This window comes from Lepidochelys kempii, chromosome 7 (genome assembly GCF_965140265.1).
Source record: "Lepidochelys kempii isolate rLepKem1 chromosome 7, rLepKem1.hap2, whole genome shotgun sequence".
NCBI classification, from domain to species: domain Eukaryota; kingdom Metazoa; phylum Chordata; order Testudines; family Cheloniidae; genus Lepidochelys; species Lepidochelys kempii.
In genome coordinates this window covers 33,840,703-33,860,012 of record NC_133262.1, presented here as the reverse complement: position 1 = coordinate 33,860,012, position 19,310 = coordinate 33,840,703, and the positions used below count along the sequence as shown (strand labels likewise).

The following is a 19,310-nucleotide window of genomic DNA, read 5'->3' as shown; positions in this document are numbered from 1 at the left end:
TGCAGGGATCACTGTTAACACCGCCCTGAGGATGTGGGGGAGGGGGGAGCGTGCTGAGGCTTTGGTTCCAGAGTCGGGGGAGAGGGAAATAAGGGATTTAGCTCCCCAGGTCTAGTGAGATACAGAGAGGACATCTCTGCCTCTCTGCTGGGGCTCTGTCGTTTCTACATGGCAGGACACTGGAATTAGTGCAGTGGTGCCCCACCCCAGAGGTGGCTGCATCTCACCTTTGGATGCAGGATCCCCCTGCAATCAGTGAATTCCTGAGTATAAGGGGTCAATTAGTGACTATTTTGGGCTGCACAGCTGTAAATTTGCATATGTACATGTATGCAAATAACCCTAATGCGGTTGAGGCTGCTGGGAATTGCCCCTTGTTCCAGGGGCAGCCTTGCTGCAGAGCCCATCGAAGAGGAAAAGGTTAAAAACCCTGCGCTGGGGTCTCCCTCCGGAAAGGCCCGAGCGGGGAAGCCTCTGTCCGGAAATAGCCGAATGCTGCAGTCTCCGGATTTATCCGAAGGTCTCCGGCCATCAGGACCGGAATCACTGGCCGGAAGGAACGGGTCGCCGGGAGGCTGTCGTCGGCGCTGCCCGAAGCGTCTCCAGGTGTTTCCGGAAAGAGCCGAACATTTCCGGAGAGACCCGATTTCGTCCCGAAGCCGCCTCGGATATTTCCGAGCCTCCCCGATCCTTTCCCGGAGATCCCCGAAGCGTGGCCGGAGGCGGCCGGAGGCGCCCGAAGCCGCCTGGCCCCGGCCTTGCGTGAGGAGGAGGCGGCGGCGGCGGCGGCGGCGCGGCGAAGCGGGAGGAGATGAAGAGCGGCCGGGAGCGGGGCTAGCGAGGGCCCGAGCGGAGCCGGACGGAAACCCCCCCCCTTTCCCCCATCGCGCGGCGGGGCCATGGCGGCCAATATGTACCGGGTGGGGGGTGAGTCTGGGGCCGGGGGGGGGTCAGTGGGGGGGCTGGGCGGTGAGTGCGGGGAGCCGCGGGGGGCTGAGGGAGCGGGGCGGAGCAGGGCGGTGCTGGGGCGCCCCCAGGAGGGTGGCGCTGCGGGGCAGTGGGTGGGCTGGAGGTGTCAGAGTGGGGGGAAGCGGAGCCGGACGGGGCGGTGTGTCCCCGGCACTAGCGGATTGGGGGGGCTGGGAGGTCCTGGCGGGGGTTATGGACGGTGGGGGGAGGATGCCCACCTAGTGCCCTAGAGGAAGAAGCTGTTCTCCCCCCACATGCTGCGCCCCTGTGTCGCGGAGGGGGCTGACCCATAGGGAACAGGCTGTGTGGGGGGTGGCAAGGAGCGGGTTTGTTATGTGGGGCTTGGGGGGTTGTTATAGGGTGGGGGCGCTGTGGGTTAGGGAGGTGGTTTCATCAGGTATGGGGTGTTCACGGCCTCTGGAGGCCCTGGGGCAGTTGGGGGGATCAGGTTGGGGGGGAAGTGGACAATGGGGGTAAAGGATGATGGGCTAGTTATGTGGGGGCAGGGGAGTCTGGTGTAGTGAGCTGGTGGCATGGTGTGAAGAAGTTCAGGGACTGTGGGGAAATAGGGCACTTGGGGTTCTGGCTGGTGGGTTGGGCTGGTTATTTGGGGATGAGGTCGGTTGTGGGGGGAGCTGGCAGATTATGGGGTGGAGGGAATCCTTGAGGGGGCAGCAAGTTTGGTTACACGGGGTAAGGGAATTCACCGGGTGTGGGGCCCATAGGGGGTCCAGGGCAGTGAGCTGGTTTATGGAGTACAGGACTTGGTGAGCTGTGGGTATGGCTGGTGGGGGAGCAATTGGGGAATGGGGGTCAGTGAGGTGTTTATATGTGGTCAGGAGTTTTTTGGGGTGTACATGGAGCAGTTGACCAAGTGGTGTGTGAGGTGCTTGGGAGAAGAGTCTGGGGGGATCTTGTTGTGGGGAGGCCAGGGGGGCAGGTTATGTGTGGGGCAGTTTGGGGGCGTGGGTTTCGAGGGCTGGGTGAGGTGTATGTAGTTTTGGGGCTGTTGGGGGTGGATTATGGGCTATGGGAGGGGGAGGCCTGGTTGGGGGACGTTGTGTGTGGTAGTTTGGGGGTCTGGTTATGGGGGTGGTGTGTGGAGCAGTTGGGGAGTGGGTTGGGAGGTGGGGACAGTTGTGCAACATCTCATTTTAGAGCAGTTGGGGTTGGCTTGTGTGGAATCTGGTTGAGGAGGTCAGGGGGTTGGGGGATCTGATTTAGGGCACTTGCAGGGGCCAGGCTGCCCAGGAGACCCGTTCCCTGGTCCCTGCGTTTGAGCATGTGCTGAGGAGCCTGGGGGCATTGGTGCTGCACTTGAGGAGTGGCACTTTGGGGGAAGGGTCTCTCCTTCCTGATGGCTCTATTTATAACGTCTTCCCCTTGTGCTGACTCTGGGGTGTGTCTCACGAGGGGGGTCTGATCTCACACTGAGATCCTCTTGCTGTTGTACTACTTTGAGGGGTGGGGGTGGGGGGCTGTCTCCTCCTGTCCTTACAGCGTTGTGCCTACACCAGTATGTGGCTGCTCCACTGCCTGGGCACTGTGGCTCAGCTACCTCCCGAGCCTGGTAAATGCTGCCCAGGCCTAGCTATTGCTGTTCCAGGCTGGAACCTAGCACCAGGCACTGGCAATGCTGCCCTTAGGCTGGGCCCTGTCCATGCAGATGTTTGGCAGGTGGTGCCAGCATGGGGGTGCTGCCTGGTGCCTGGCTGGGAGTGGCGGGGGGGGGGGTCTGGGTGCTACAGAGGGTGGGGTAGGAACTTGGCCCCTGCTCTGGGATGCTGCAGCCTGGGCAATGTTGCCCATGTTGGCAAGTGGCTGCGGATGGGAGGAATGTGTTGCTGCCTGCTGCTGTACTGCCTGGTGGGATGGAGACTGGGAGAGGAACTCCCCCTTTGGGGGCTGCCTCGCTACTGCTGTTTCAGGGCCTGGCTTAGGGTGGGGGCAGGAAACCCCATGGATACACAGGGTGCTTGGCAGGCGATATGAAACAGTTGGGGCAGTCTAGGTGAGGCAGCCCCATGGGGGAGGAGATGAATGCCCCGTTGGGAGAAGGTGGCACTGGGGTGGAGACTGAAGGTGGTGGTGTGCCCCCATGGGGACAGGTGGCTCGTTTGATGGCTCTGAGCGTTCAGCCTGTCCTTCCTGGGTGCCTGCCTGTTCTCCTGATTTCCCTCTGACGGCTTTGGTCTCAATTCTCTCTGCAGATTATGTCTATTTTGAGAATTCCTCCAGTAACCCCTACCTCGTCCGGCGCATCGAGGAGCTCAACAAGGTCAGCGGCCATGGGACCACACCCAGAGACACCCCCCACCCCATCTCCTGCACACACCCGTTAGGGCCACAGAACCATAGCCAGTACCTGTATGCTCACCCCCACCAGCTGTGCACCTGAGACCCACCCCCTCCACCTCCCTCGGGCTGCAGGACTAGAGCTAGACATCCATACCCGCTCTCAGACCAGAGAGCCACAGCCAGATCCCCTCCCTCACCAAATCCTCCCTTCGGGCATTTGCAGCCATACCCTTCTCTACAGGAGGGACCCATTGGCCAGATTGCAAGGTTGCACCTGAGGGCACCGCAGCCTCTCTGAGCCTGCCATTTGTAAGTACAGGAGGGAAATGGGATCACCTGGCGGTTGCCTCGGTACCCCATCTGGGAGGCTGCACCGAGTGCTGTGTCCAGGGCGTGGGAGTGGTGAGGAGCAACTCCCAGGGGAACAGCAGTGCCAGCTCCTCCCCTCAGGCAGCGTCCTGCTCTCATCCCCAGACAGCCAATGGCAATGTGGAGGCCAAGGTGGTGTGTCTCTTCCGGCGACGGGATATCTCCAGCAGCCTCAACAGCCTGGCTGACAGCAACGCTCGTGAGTGCTGGGGCCCATCCCCATAGCCCTGCTGGCAGGCCCAGGGCCTCTGGGGGTCTTCTCGGGGTGAATGGAGTGGGGTAGAGGTCTTGGGGGGTTATTAGGGCTGTCTCAGGCTAGCAGGGGGTGGGTGTATCTTTGGGGATGAAGTTGTAGGGGCATGCATAGGGTTGTTGGGGAGCAGTGGATCTGTCTCAGTTGAGGAGTCTTGGCCACTGGGATGTGTGTGTGTGGCCTATCGGGGGGCAGTGGGGCATGTGTGGGGTGGGGCTGGTTGGGGGAAGATTATGGCCCCATGCCTATGATGCAGGGCAGACATGCTGCAGATCTGCTGCCGCCTAGAGCTTGTGGGTGAAAGGCCGCACCACCTGCCCCTCCCTGGGCAGCTCCCTGCCTGCCTGGCTAGGAGAGCTGCCAGCTCCTTCCCCTCCCCTCCGCCTAGGCTGCAGGCACTGGGAAAGAGTGGCACTAATGCTTGTCATTCGTGGTTTGGGACAGGGAGTGTCTCTGGGGTGATGAGCCCCCCAGCACACAATATAGTCTGGGTCCCACGTCCTCCTCCTCCTTGTCTCACGCCTATTCACCCTGCACTGGGCAGTGCCCAAGGGTCTGTGAAGGGTCTTGCAGGTGCCAAGACTTTGACCTTTCTCCCCAAGAGCACTGGTGTCAAACACACAATTAGCAAATGCAACTGTGGAGACAGAGTCTAGGGTGTGTGTGTGTGTGTGGGGGGGGTATGTTAGTTCATTTCCCAGCCCAGAGCTGGGGTAGCAGGGGGCTGCAGATTGGGAGTGAGGGGCACCAGCAGAGCTGTGGGGGAGGGGCTGCCATAGCAGAGGACTGTGGGTCTGGAGTGAGAGGTGCCGGGGGTGGAACTTGCCCAGCTCTCCCTAGCGCCTCATGTATGAGGCTGGTGCAACATGGAGGCCATGGGCAGTGCAGGGTTAACAGGCCGTGGGAGCTCTTCCGGTTGGGGCCTGTGCTAGCTGCTCGCCTGGGCTTGGGGTTTCCGGGCCTGTTCAGTGGGGGCCACCCTTGACTCTGCCCCAGTGGGGTAGGTGAGGAGTGGGACTGGGTCCCAGGGGGCTGCCCCCACCTACCCTGCCCCCACCCCACAGGGCTTCCTGAACACATGAGCAGGGGTGGAATCAGTGCCGTCCCCCACTGGGCTGCTGCCAAGTGCTGGAGACAGTGGGGCTGGGAGAACAATGAGCTTTTTGGCGGTGGTGCAGCTTGGCCACTTCCTGCTGTGGGGAGTGGGGGATGGGCCTCTGAGGATAGGGGGGCAGCGTGCTTTGCTGGGGGGAGGGTTCTTGGGGGGGGTGCATTCTGCTCTTGGGCAGTGGGCGGGGGTTAACCTAAGGCCGCGCTGTGTTCCTGGGGTTATTGGGGGGGGACATGACACTCTGCTTTTCAGCACAGGAAGGGTTAACCCCAGGCAGGTGCTCTGCTCCAGGGGGAGTTATGGGTGCTCCCGGGCAGGGAGGGGACAGTTAATCCTGGGGGTTGCCCTGTTCTTGGCAGGGTGGTGTGCTGTGAAGCTGTGGAGGTGGTAGGAAGGGGAGGATTCAGCCTGGGGGCTGAATGCGGGGGTAGGGCAGTACTCTCTGCTCCTGGGGGATAGAGTGGGTGATGGGAGCAGCAGGGCTTTGCTCCTGAGACAGTGGTGGGGCTGGGGGCTCTGTGGGAGCTCTCTGTCGGGGGGGAAGTGGTGAGGTTGGGGGCTCTCCATCGGGGAAGGGGTATCTGGGGGCTCTGTGGGGGCGCTCTGTCAGGGGACGGTGGTGGGGCTGGGGGCTCTGTGGGAGCTCTCTGTCAGGGGACGGTGGTGGGGCTGGGGGCTCTCTGTCGGGGGGGTAGGTGGTGAGGCTGGGAGCCCCTGACCCTCGTGTCCTGCCACAGGCGAGTTTGAGGAGGAGTCGAAGCAGCCGGGGGTGTCCGAGCAGCAGCGGCACCAGCTGAAGCATCGCGAGCTCTTCCTGTCGCGCCAGTTTGAGTCACTGCCAGCCACCCACATACGGTGCGTGGGGGCTGGGCACAGGGGCTAGGGCTCTTCTGAGGGAGGGGCCTTCCTTGGCCTGGGGGGCCTTATCCTGGATTTTGTGCCTCCCTGTTGCCATCTCCCGACTCTGTGCCCTCTGGGGAAGCCCAGCACCAGGCCCGCTGCACAGGGAAGGGTGTGAGCCCGGAGCAGCAGCTCTTTGGGGCTGGCTCTGTGCTGCTGCTGCTGGGTCCGGCGGGATGTGGGGATCCCTCAGGGCCCCAATCCGGGGCATGGGGAGCCATGGGGCCAGCCTGTGATGTGCCCTATGCTTGGTCCCTGCAGGGGGAAATGCAGCGTCACGCTGCTCAATGAGACTGACATCCTCAGCCAGTACCTGGAGAAGGAGGTGAGGAGCTGGGCCTGTGGAGGGGCTTGGCCTGCATGGGTTGAGGGGCTGCGATCAGCCCCCTGGAACTGGTCAGGGATTGGGGGCAGGGAGGAAGGAGGACTTGCCCCCTGGCCTGGCTGCAGGTGAGAAGGGTTGAAACCAGGGCAGAGCTCTCTCTTGTGAGGGATGGGAAGAGCTGTTTCTGGGTGGGGCAGGGTTGGGGGAGGCCAGTCTGCTGGGGTGCCCTGCCTCACCCCTCTGCCCCTCCCCCAGGACTGCTTCTTCTACTCGCTGGTCTTTGACCCTGTCCAGAAGACGCTTCTGGCCGACCAGGGGGAGATCCGGGTCGGCTGCAAGTACCAAGCTGAGATCCCTGACCGGCTGGCTGAAGGTGATGGGAAAGGGTGTCTCCTGGACTGATCTGTGCCCCTGGGGGAAGTCAGCCTTGCTCTTTGGGGGAGCCGCGACCCGGGGGGGGAGGTCCTCAATGCCCTAGGGGAGCTGTGTGCCTTGCCTGCCCCCTCTCAGGGTGGAGGGGGGAAGAGATGCAGCATCGTCTTTTCTGACTGGCCCCTCCCCACAGGCGAGTCGGACAATCGGAACCAGCAGAAGATGGAGATGAAGGTCTGGGACCCCGACAACCCACTGACTGACCGGCAGATCGACCAATTCTTGGTGGTGGCTCGGTGAGACTGGGGGGGTGGGGGTCTCTTGGTTCACGTGGGGCCTCCTTGGGCTCTGGGTCGTTGCTAACCTGTGTCCCTCCCCAGGGCCGTCGGGACCTTTGCTCGAGCTCTGGATTGCAGCAGTTCCATCCGGCAGCCCAGTCTGCACATGAGTGCAGCCGCCGCCTCCCGGGATATTACGCTGGTGAGAGGGAGATGGGGGGCAGGGAACAGGCTGTGTGTTGTCTGAGTTCTATAGTCCATTTGTGGGGTGTCCCTATCCCCACTGGCTGCTGGCGGGGCCCCTACAGCCCCAGGTGACTCACTGGATGTTACGGGGGCTTCTGGAGCTGCCTCAACCCTCCTGACTCAAAGCTGGGGGGCTTGGGTTGCCCCCTGCCCAGAGGGTTGAGAGACGTAACCCCTGGGGAACATTGCACTCCTCTCATGGGGTGCTGGGGTGGTGGCTCCGGGCCTCGTGTGACTCCCAGCAGCAAGGAGCAACAGCCTGCTGACAGGCCCCTTCCCTGCAGTTCCACGCCATGGACACGCTGCAGCGGAATGGCTATGACCTGGCCAAGGCCATGTCGACGCTTGTGCCCCAGGGGGGCCCAGTGTTGTGCCGTGACGAGATGGAGGAGTGGTCAGCCTCAGAGGCCATGCTCTTTGAGGAGGCGCTGGAGAAGTACGGCAAGGACTTCAATGACATCCGACAGGACTTTGTGAGTGGGGATGGGGGGAGGGATCCGCCTGGGACCAGCTCTAAGTCCCTCCTTTGTGGGGGTTGTAAGAACCTCCCAGGCACCCGCACTGGACTGCTCCATCTTGGGGGGGATATGAACCCAGGAGAGGGGCTGGGAGCCCTGGAGATTGATCCTGCACTGGCTCGGGTGTGCGGGGGGTGCTGTGGCACTGCTGTCTCCCTCCCACCCCATGCCTCCAGGGGCTGGGTGTGTGGGGCTTTCCTGGTGCTGTCTGACCACCTCTGTGGCCCTTGCAGCTGCCCTGGAAGTCCCTGGCCAGCATCGTGCAGTTCTACTACATGTGGAAAACCACCGACCGCTACATCCAGCAGGTGAGCTAGGCCCTGGAGGTGGGGGGGCTCTGGGGCTGTGCCTTGCTCCTGCTGGAGGCGAGTGATGGGGCCCTGTTTCCTCCCCTGCTTAGGCTGTGTCTCTGTTTGCAGAAAAGGTTGAAGGCAGCTGAAGCTGACAGCAAACTGAAGCAGGTCTACATCCCTACCTAGTAAGTATGGCGGGGGGGGGGGTCACCTCAACTGAGTGTGAGCATGGGGGAGAGGGGGGTCACCCCCTGCCCCCAGTGTGAGCATGTGGAGGAGTTAGGACCAGAGGCTAGGCCTGGGGGAGGGGCTATGTCCCCTTCTAGTGGGGGGCTGGGATAAAAGGGGCCTGTCCCATGTGCTGTGGAGAGCAGGCCACCTGCCCTCCCCCTAGGTGGGGGGGGGGCTGGAGATGGAGTTGGGTGTGACATCGTCTCTTCTCCCCTGGCAGCACTAAACCTAACCCCAATCAGATCATCTCGGTGGGCTCCAAGCCTGGCATGAACGGGGCTGGCTTCCAGAAGGGGCTGACCTGCGAGAGCTGCCACAGTGAGTGCTGATGTGGGGCTCCAAGGGGTGGGGGTGTCTCTGCCCAGTCCTGGGGATGGAGGGCCCTGACTGCTGCCATGGATCTTGTCCCAGGAGAGGGGAACGGGTCCCTGGGCCTGCCTGCCAGCGGGTTGCTCAGCTGTGGAGTCCCCTTCCCCTAATGCTGCAGTCTCTCCTCTCCCTCAGCCACCCAGTCAGCACAGTGGTATGCCTGGGGCCCGCCCAACATGCAATGCCGCCTTTGTGCCTCCTGCTGGATCTACTGGAAGAAATACGGGGGGCTGAAGACCCCGACGCAGCTGGAGGGAGCCGCCCGCAGCGCCACGGTAATGCCTGCTGAGAGGCATGGGCATGGCACCACGGTAACACCTCCCAGGGGCTGGGCATGCAGGGCACTGACAGTGTTGTGGCAATCCCTGCCTGGGGGCATAGGAATGCAGGTTGCTGCATGCAGTGCCTTGGTAATGCCTGCTGGAGTGGATGGGCATGGGTGCAGCCATCCATGGTTAATGCCTGCATTGGGGGCTGGGTGTGGGGGGCAGAGGTGTTAGGCTACACTGAGGAGGCCCTCATTTCTTGTGGTCCGAGGGGGGTGCATACCCCACAGGGTGAGATCTGGGAACTGCCAGCACTGAGCCTTGGGCTCCTCTGTCTCACCTGTGCTGGGTTGTGTCCCTGCCCCCAGGCTCTCCCAGTGTCCCATGCTGGGCCCTGACCACCTACCCTTCTGTGTCACAGGAGCCGCACTCCAGGGGCCACATGTCAAGGCCTGAAGCCCAGAGCCTTTCTCCCTACACAACCAGCGCCAACCGGGCCAAGCTGCTGGCCAAGAACCGCCAGACCTTCCTGCTACAGACCACCAAGCTGACCCGCATTGCCCGCCGCATGTGTCGCGACATCCTGCAGCCACGCCGTGCTGCCCGGCGCCCCTATGCCCCTATCAATGCCAACGCCATCAAGGCTGAGTGTACGTGTGCAGGGCTGGGAGGGAGGACATCATGGGCTCCCCCATCTCACACCCGCACTCTGCTTCCCTCCGTAGGCTCTATCCGGCTACCCAAGGCAGCCAAGACTCCCCTGAAGATTCACCCCCTGGTGCGGCTGCCGCTGGCCACCATCGTCAAGGAGCTGGGTAAGGGTCTTGGGCACAGAGCTCTAGGCACAGCAGGGAGAGCCCAGCTTGGGAGGACTGAGGCTTGCAGCCCCACACCTGCCTGGCTCCCCATGCCCCACACCAGCCCTTTCCCCCTGGGGATGGGGTAACTCCTCAGACCCCATTGACCGGACAGCACTGCTCTCCACTTGAACAGGGCTGTTGCTCCACTGTCTTTGAGTGCTTGTCTGAGGATCCCACTCTAGGTGCATCTGCATGCCCCTGGCATAAAGGGCAGAGTGGATGCAACCGTCCCTCAGTTCCTCTTGCTGCCCCTGGCAGTGAGATGGAGCCAGGCTGTGGCTGCCTGCTGCGTTCGGCATGTTTCCTAGTGGTAGATAGGTCACGTTAATCCCTTAAATGCTTTTTTCCCTTAGTTTTCTTAGCGATCCCCTCCCCACTCCTCCCAAGTTCCTTATTTTTCTTCGGTGCTTTGTGGATTGAAGGCCCTCAAGCTTTCCATCCTGTGTGTGTTCCCCTTTCCCATGGACATGGCCCTTAACTGTCTGCCTAGGCGAGACCTGTATCTGGTTGGTGCACTCTACTGGTCCTTCTTGTCAACAAGACAATCATGGACACTTGGCTGAAATGCTTCCTTCTGGAGCAGTTGGGGGTGCTTTGAACCCAAAAGAACGGGTATCAGGCTCCACGCAAGACCTTCCACTTCAAGTCCCTGGCAGTCAGTGCTGCTGGCAGCTGGGATGCAGCTCCTGAGACCAGTACCGTTGGGGGGAATCTGAAATGGTACCAATGGGCCAGCCACAGCTGCCAAAAGTCAGCTTGGCATCACTGGCTGTTCCAGTGCTGACGACTGGTTCTATGTCCTCCCCTCTGAGGCAGAATTGCCCAGAACACCAGACCACACATGGCTCCAGGCACCAATCTACCTTCCCTGAACCAGGAGGTACCGAGAGGCCTAAGAAAAGTCCTTGGCCTTCGGTTCCCTCCCTCTCAGAATCCAGGGGCAAGTGACAAGGAATCGAGTGGTCCAGCACCCGTGTGTGGTACTAAAATGACAGATTTGTCGGCACTGGAACTGTCGGCACCACTGATAGACTCCAACAGTTTCTGGCGTTGGGAGTTGCTACTCCTCTGGTCCCAAGGATGCTACACACAGAACAGTCTTCAACAGCTGTACTGACACACCGGCCAAGAGGTCATGCTGTTGTCACAGGAAATCTCCTCTCCCTCTCCAGACCTCACCACTTCCTCCTGCCCATATACCGGGCTCTGAGAAGGGTTCCTCTCCAGTGAGTACCAGAGCGCTGGTCTGTTCTCTGGCACCCACCTCCATGGCAATGGTCTGACCAGCCCCACTCTTACAGCTCTCCACTGTGGCAGTACTCGGCTCTGCTCTGAAAATCCTCCAGAAGTGGCTCTCCCTCTAGCACACTGGCAAGCAGAGAATGTTCCACTTTCCTGCAGCTTTGACTACAAGGCCTCCTTGAGACACGACCCAGATCCCTTGGCCGTGAGACGCTTGAAGGGTTAGAGATGAGGAAGAACATCCTGCAGAGGAGGGAGAGACAGGTCCTGAAACTGAGGAGCAGTGTCCCCAACCTCTCCTATAGATCCCTCCTTGTCTCACTTGATGCAGCGGTCTCTGCTCTGGATGCCTACAGAGTATTTCAGGAGCAGACTACTCAGACTCTGATGCCCTAGAAACTGAGACCTCAATGATCCAAGACCCCTCATTCCCCAGACTATTCGACAACTCTGCTCTGGGCAGGATGGTGATGCCAGTTGGGAAGGGCACAGTGGAGCCAGCCACAGATCTCTGGAAGCCCCTGGGTACCATCACCCGAACTTCAAAGCAAACAGAGAAAAGAGAGATCAAGTTCTGCAGAAGGGAGCTGAGAAGTTCTACTCCCTCCTGGTCCCTGGATCCCTGGTGGTCTTGGAAGGAGAGAGACAGACAATGTGGTCCACTGATGTCTACTCTGAAAGACAAAACCCTGGATAGGAGATATGACCTCTCTGGGGTAGAAAAGCTTATTCCTCTGCCTTGCCCCACGTACAGATAGCAAATTACCAAGCACTGTTCTGAGTTGGACTCTAACTTAGGAGAAAGTAGCTCCCTTTATCAGTAGACTTTAAGAGGATAGACAGTATCTAAAGGCAATAACATCTGTCACTGGTGCAAACATCTCTCCAAGCAGCTGCTTTGGATATGCAGCTAGATCCATGGCTGTGGCAGTCACCACATGGCTACAAGCACCAAGTGTCCCAAAGGAGTTGCAGAACACCATTTCAGAGCGTCTGTTCAAGAGATATTTAGCCCCTGTACTACGATGTTCTACATTCCCTGGATGGTTCCAGATACCTGCTGCGATCATTGGGCATTTGCACCCCAGCCTCCCGAAGGAAGCCGGAACAGCCATCTTCTTGCAGTGACAGCCTAGATTTTCTCGTCCACCACTAGCCATCCTAACTTCATTGTCTAGGGAGCAGTTCGACACACAGGTCAAGGGTCACAATCCAGAGCGGCTTTCCCCAACCTTATCTTGGGATGCCCCCTTTATTCACTCTGATGTGGAGTGAAGTAATAACTGACCAAGGGGTACTAATAAGTCCTCTCCCAGGGTACTCCCATTCCAGTCTCTACCCCCTTTCCTATCCCTCTCCAGAGACCCTTCTCATGAAAACCAATTGCAAGTGGCCTCCCTGCTTTGCCTAGGAGCAGGGAAGAGATTTCTACTCCTGATAGTTCTTTATTCCAAGAAAAAAGGGGGTCCACGTCCCATCTTCAACTTGAGAGGACTGAACAGACACATATGCATCTTCCTGGATGGCAACGCTCAGATCCCTCATCCCTTCGTTACAGGCTCAAGGCTGGTTTGTGGTTCCAGACTTACAGGATGCGCCCTTCCTGTGGGCTAGAGTGATTGTGCTATGGAAGTGCCTCTGACTGACAGTAGGGGGACAACCATTATCACTGCAAGGTGCTGACCTTTGGTCTCTCCAGAGGACCAAGAGTCTTCACAAAGTAGCTGGTGGTGGCCATGCATCTGAAGATACAGAGCATGTATGTCTAGGCAGCCCCAACAGGAAGTCTCCCTAGATTCTGTCCTTGGCCTGTTCAAGAAACTCGACCTTATAGAACTAACTGGAAGGGAATTTACTAGGTCATCTAGTCCAGTCTCCTGCACTCAAGAGGAGTAATAACTAGACCATCCCTGACAGGCGTTTGTCTAACCTGCTCTTAAAAACCTCCAATGATGGAGATTCTACAGCCTCCCTAGGCAATTTGTTCCAGTGCTTAACCACCCTGCCAAGCAGTTTTTCCTAATGTCCAACCTAAACCTCCCTTGGTGCAATTTAAGCCCATTGCTTCTTGGCCTATCCTCTGAGGTTAACAAGAACAATTTACCTCCCTCCTCCTTGCAACAACCTTTTATGTACTTGAAAACTGTTATCATGTCCGTCCGTCCATCCCTGTCTTCTCCAGACTAAACAAACCTAATTTTTTCAGTCTTCCCTCATAGGTCATGTTTTCTAGACATTTAATCATTTTTGTTGCTCTTCTCTGGACTTTCTCCAGTTTGTCCACGTTTCCTGAAATGTGGTGCCTAGAACTGGATACAGTATTCCAGCTGAGGCCTTATCAGCATGGAGTAGAGAGGAACAGTTACTTCTCATGTCTTGCTTACAACACTCCTGCTAATACATCCCAGACGGATGTTTTCCTTTTTTGCAATATTACATTGTTGACTCATATTTAGCTTATGATCACCTATGACCCCCCCAGATCCCTTTCTGCAGTACTCCTTCTGAGGCAGTCATTTCCCATTTTGTATGTGTGCAACTGATTGTTCCTTCCTAAGTGGAGTACTTTGTATTTGTACTTATTGAATTTCATCCTACGTACTTCAGAGCAGTTGTCCAGATCATTTTGAATTTCAGTCCTATCGTCGAAAGCACTTGCAACCCCTCCTAGCTTGGTATTGTGTGCAAACTTTATAAGTGTACTCTCTATGCCATTATCTAAATCATTGATGAAGATATTGAACAGAACCGGACCCAGACCTGATCCCTGCAGGACCCCTCTTGTTATGCCCTTCCAGCTTGACTGTGAACCACTGATAACTACTCTCTGGGAACTGTTTTCCAACTGGTTATGCACCCACCTTATAGTAGCTCCATTTTAGGTCAGGGGTCGGCAACCTATGGCACACGTGCCAAAGATGGCATGTAAGCCAATTTTTAATGGCACGCTGCTGTCTGACCCCGGCAGACAGCAATGTGCCATTAAAAATCCTGCCCGGCCCGGCCCGCTCTTCTCCGCCCCCTGCCCACCGCTCTCTCCTTGCAGGGCAGGCAAACTTCCCCCTCCCCCTGCCTCTTCCCCCAGTGTGCTGGGTTCCTGCCCCTCCTCCTCTTCCTCCCTGCTGCCAATCAGCTGACGGCCCTTGCTATGGAGGGGGAGAAGCGGAGCCGCAGCATGTTCTCTGCTCTGGAGACCTTGGGAAAGGGGGTGGAATCAGTATATCCCCTCCAGCCCCCTGCTGTGAGTCACTCAGGGCAGGGGGCTGGTAGCACCCCCACAACCCCAGCCCACGCCCCCTTGCCCTGACTCTTGTGCCCCCCACATCCCCACCCCACCCTGAGCACCACACGGGAGCTCCTGCACGCGCCCCCATTCCCACCTGCACCCCTCAAACCAAATGAGAACCGCCCAGGTAAGCGCTCCACACCCAAACCTCCTGCCCCACCCCTGAGCCCCTCCCTCATTCTAGCTCCTGGTCAGACCCTGCACCCCAACCCCCAGCCTGCTCCTTCACCCCCAGCCCTGTTCTCAGCACACTCCCACCCTCATCTCAGTGCAGAGAGAGGAAGAGAATGGCTAGAACCAGGGAGAAGGTAGGTATCTACTCTATGTGGACAGGGCCGGGACCCCAGACCGGTAGAGGGCTGAGCGGGGCCGGCAGCCGGGACCCTGGCTGGCAGGAGCTGGCAGACGGGACCCTGGCTGGCAGTGGGCTGAGCCACTCAGTCCACTGCCGGTCTGGGGTTCTGGCTGCCGGCCCCTTGCCAGCTGGGGTCCCAGCCGGAGGCCCCAGTCAGCCCGCTGCTGGCCTAGGTGAACGGAACCCCAGGCCGGCAGCGGGCTGAGCAGGACAGTGATGTAAGATCAACATTTTAATTTAATTTTGAATGAAGCTTCTTAAACATTTTGAAAACCTTGTTTACTTTACATACGACAATAGTTTAGTTATATAATATAGAGACTTATAGAGAGAGACCTTCTAAAAAACGTTAACATGTATTACTGGCACGCGAAATCTTAAATTAAAGTGAGTAAATGAAGACTCAACACACCACTTCTGAAAGGTTGCTGACCCCTGATTTAGGTTATATTTCCCTAGTTTGTTCATGAGACGGTCATGCACAACAGTATCAAAAGCCTTACTAAAGTCAAGATATATTGCATCTACCGCTTTCTCACTATCCACAAGGCTTGTTACCCTGTCAAAGAAAACTATTAGGTTGGTTTGACAGGATTTATTCTTGACAAATCCATGCTGATTGTAATTTATCATCTTATTATCTTCTAGGTGTTTGCAAATTGATTGCTTAATTATTTGCTCCATTATCTTTCTGGCTACTGAAGTTATGCTGAGTGGTCTGTAATTCCCCAGGTTGTCCTTATTCCCCTTTTTATAGATTGGTACTATTTTTCCCTCTTCCAGGCCTCTGGAATTTCTCCTGTCTTGATGATGATAAACTCCAGCAAATCATCCCACCCCAGATGGTTTATAGTAGCTCTGATTGACTCCCAGTTCATCAGTGGAGTACCTTCCCGAGGAGAGATTTCCCCAGACAATCATCGGCCATTGCAGGGGCCTCAAGCAGTGGTGCACTTTGCTCCCCCGTAGCCTCTGCCTGTGGCACATACTAGTTTAGTCCCCAGAGGGCTGTAATACTTAGTCTAATCCAGGTTATTGAGCCCAATAGCCTGAGTTAATGGGGTGGGGTTGAGTAGTCTGTGCTATACGGGAGGTCAGACTAGATGCTCTCATGGAGGTCCTGGCTTAAACTCTGTGACCTCCCACATCAAATTAAATCAATCAGCCATGGTGAAAACGTGTTCTCAACTCTTAGGCTGCTCTGACATGATGCTGCTAGCCAGGCTTCATCTCCCCCAGCACAGGACTGGCTCAGATTGGTATATTGCCTTACAAGACAGCCATGCACATCATCGTCCCAATTCGTACCATCGTCATTAAACTGGTGGACAGAAGCTCTGCATCTCCATCCTTCCACCAACAAAGACCTCAATCCCAGATACTTCTGGGGCAGACTGAGGTGCTCGGATGGACCAACTTCAGATAGGGGAACCATTGTCTCTGGGAGAGATGAGACTGCGTACAAATGTCTCTCTAGTTGCTGGATCTCATTTAAACGTAACCTCTGCCTTCAAGAGCACTACCTGATTGACCTGATATAGTTTCTCAGAACTGTGGCCAGATTCTCCATCCGGACGCAAACATCTAACTACCTGCTTGTGTTGGCTGGCTAAGGGCTGCTGATAGAGCCTGTTCATTGCAAGTCTGAGGACTGATTTTACCAAGCCTAAAGCCCTCAACAAGGAGAACCAACTTCTCACAATGGAGAAGACTCTCTCAGTCTGGGAGCTCCATGCAGCCATGGCTCTTTGGAAAGCCCTGGTCACAAGATTGACTGTCGTCTGCATCTGAATCTCTGTGGACTTTAGATCAGTTCGGTCAAGGTCCACCTTGCAACAGCTAGAGCATGCCAGCCCAGTCCAGTCATGTGGTGTATTCTCTCCCCTACTGTTCCTCCAACAGTTAAAAAGCCAAATAAAGGCCTGGAAGGGCTCATGTTCTCTTCAGCATGTTACTGTCAAAGTAGCTCTTCTGGTGGCCGTTCCGTCAGCCAAGCAGGTGGGCAAACTCCAAGCCCGCTGGCTGCCCCAATATACAATGTTTCATCCAGATCAGGCGGTGGCAAGACTACCTCCTAAAGTTGTTTTAAGATTCCCACTGAATCCAGAGAGTGAATTTCCCTATTTTCTTTCCTAAATACAATTCCTCTTGGGGCAAAAGAAGCAACTCCACTCTGGAGAGATCTCTAGGGCCCTGATCTCTTACCTAGAAGGACCAGTCTCCCTGCCTTTTGGTTGCATTAAATGGCACCACTAAGGGACAAGTGGTCTCTTCCCAGAGCCCATCTAAATGGTTTCCCCAGTGGATTCCAGTGTTATCACATGGCAGGCGTTCCTTCTCCCCAGGTATCACAGCTTTTTCAGCCAGAAGTCAGGCTGCCTCCTCTGCACGTTTCAAGAACCCTCCTGTTGGAGTAACCCACTGCCCTGTGCCCACAGCTGTGTCCCAGACTGGCCTTTGAGCCCAGAAGCCAGGTTCAGAAAGGCCATGTTCCAATCATTGTTCAGGGCCACTGATGGCACCTGGGAGGGGGGACTGCTGGCCAGTCACCTAGGATGAGATCCATGCAGGGGCACACACAAGGGAACAGAGGGATGGTCACGGCCATACCGTCCTTCATACCCTTAGGTGTGCAGAGAGGGAACATGGACAGGGGCAGGACACTGGCATGGCCCCAACAGGCACCGCTGAGCAAATGATTCCCATCTCGCTTGTGGGGCTCAGGCACTTAGAGGGGGATTCCTATGAACACCACCATCCCCAAGCCCCCCAGTTAATGCAAGGAAAGGAATGCCCAAGGGGAGTTTGATGTGCAGCCCTGCAGGAATCCTCATGGGGGTGCAGTGGGGCATTGTGGTGGGGGAGGGCTGTGTTTGGTTAATATATTGGGGTGGGGAGGATGGGGGAGGGCGGTGAACTAGGCTGTGGGATCCTCATGGTGCTGTCTGGTTTTCCAGCTGCGCAGGCCCCTCTGAAACCAAAAACGCCACGTGGCACCAAGACGCCCATAAACCGGAATCAAATGAGCCAGAACCGGGGTCTGGCCGGCATCGTGGGCAAGAGGGCGTATGACAGTGTGAGTGCCACACACACATACACACACTGTGGGGTGGGGGCAGGGATGGCATGAGTGACCTGGGGGGTCCCCACCCGTGGGTGGGTGCTTGCTGTCAGAACTTCCTGCCTGCGCTCCAGAGCCCCTTCCCAGGGGAGTCGCTGTTCAGGCAACCCCATGGGAGTTAGGTTAGTGGGTCCCAACAGAGGGTGGGGCTCAGCTGATGGCTCTGGTCTGTGATTGGTGTAGGGGTGGGGTCCATGCAGAGGAGGTGGTGAGGCCCAGCTGATGGCTCTGGTCTGTGATTGGTGCAGGTGGCAGGGAGTGGGGTCCCGTTTTCGGCCAATGGCCGGCCCATGACCTCGGGGATGCGGTCGAGTGCCCAGCCAGCTGTCAAGCGTCAGAAGCTGAACCCAGCTGATGCCCCCAACCCTGTTGTCTTCGTGGCCACTAAGGACACCAGGTACCTTGCGGGTGCGGGGCAGAGGGGGCCCCAGGCAATGGGGGGAAGGGGAGCCACTAGGTCACAGAGGACAGGTCCCACCAGGCAATGGGGGAATCATGGCAGATGGGGGGACAGGCATAGGGGACACTTGGTAATGGGAGGGGATGGGTGGGGCATACCCCAAGACCAACTGGGGGAGAACTGAAGCTCTCAGTTGGATGGGGGGGAAATTGGGGGGGTTTAGTCTCACCCCCACTCTAACCCACTAGTTTTTGAATGGGGAAGGGCATTCCATCTTTTCTCTCCCCGCCACCAACCTCCAGGAGGAGGGCAGGGGCTGTGGCCTCATTCTTGCTGTGACTTGTTGCCCCTCACCGAGCTGAAGGCTCTGTGTGTTGCGGCAGCAGGAGCTAGCTGGCTTGTGCCTGTTCAGACCCAGAGCTGCCTGTGGGGGTATTTGGAGGGGCCCTGAGCCCCTGCTTGCAGGCTGTCCCACTCTGACCTGCTGTCTGTCTCCTGCAGGGCCCTGCGCAAGGCTCTCACCCACCTGGAGATGCGCCGAGCTGCCCGTAGGCCCAACCTGCCACTCAAGGTGAAGCCAGCGCTGCCCATACGGCCTGTGGTAGCGCCGCTGGTGCCGGGGCCCCCGGCCCACCCTGCCAGCACCAGTGAACCCATCATCCTGGAGGACTGAGCCTGGCCCCTCTTCCCGAAGCCGCACCTCCCGTCTCCAGAGCCTGTGTGCGTGGCAGGCTGGGCTGCAGCGCCTGGTTCCACATGGCTTCCCCAGCCCCCTGAGAGATCAGCCCAGGGGTATGGGGTGCAGGGGTGTGGCTTCCACTTTTTTTTTAATTTTTTATTTCCACAAACTCCCCCTCCTTCTTCAGGGCTGGGGTGTTTGTGTCAGGATCTTGGGGGGGGCAGGGGGGGAAGGGGGTTTGAAGTGGGGAGCCAGGGGCTCCATCTGCCCCCTCTCCCCAACTGCAGTTACTTCTTGTCTTTCCTTGTTTCCCTGTGTTGGTTCTGCTGTCTCTGCTCATTTCCCACAAGCCACAGCTCCGCGTCCCCGCTCCCTGAGCCCGGCTCCCCATCCCCCCAGCCGGGCCTGGGTTTTGTACATGATCAGAGAGGAGAATCTGTCTGTTTTTTTAACTCAACCTGTAACCAGTTCTTATAGCAACCAGGAAATAAACCAACGCCTTTTCTTCACCTGCCCGCTGCTGGCGGGGGAGGAGGTGGCTGGGGGCTCACTTGGTTGGGGAGGGACAG

At 57.7% G+C, this 19,310-nt stretch overlaps 1 protein-coding gene across 4 annotated transcripts; it reads left to right on the top strand.

The window, feature by feature from the left end:
* Positions 1–12: 12 nt before the first annotated feature.
* On the top strand, positions 13–19,250 carry MTA2 (metastasis associated 1 family member 2). 4 transcript variants are annotated; one of them, XM_073352099.1, is made up of 18 exons: positions 17–927; positions 3,180–3,247; positions 3,742–3,835; positions 5,738–5,855; positions 6,162–6,225; positions 6,481–6,598; positions 6,791–6,893; positions 6,978–7,077; positions 7,406–7,594; positions 7,873–7,947; positions 8,059–8,117; positions 8,384–8,481; positions 8,668–8,807; positions 9,220–9,448; positions 9,524–9,613; positions 17,499–17,617; positions 17,911–18,059; positions 18,564–19,250. In XM_073352099.1, the coding sequence occupies exons 1-18, from the start codon at positions 900–902 to the stop codon at positions 18,733–18,735; spliced, it is 2,013 nt and encodes a 670-aa protein (XP_073208200.1). In that variant the 5' UTR covers positions 17–899; the 3' UTR covers positions 18,736–19,250. The 4 variants fall into 4 exon arrangements, with proteins under 4 accessions (XP_073208199.1, XP_073208202.1, XP_073208201.1 ...); XM_073352098.1 differs by having other exon boundaries at positions 13–927; positions 9,220–9,613; XM_073352101.1 differs by lacking the exon at positions 17,911–18,059 and having other exon boundaries at positions 13–927; positions 18,564–18,701.
* The last annotated feature ends 60 nt before the right edge of the window (positions 19,251–19,310 follow it).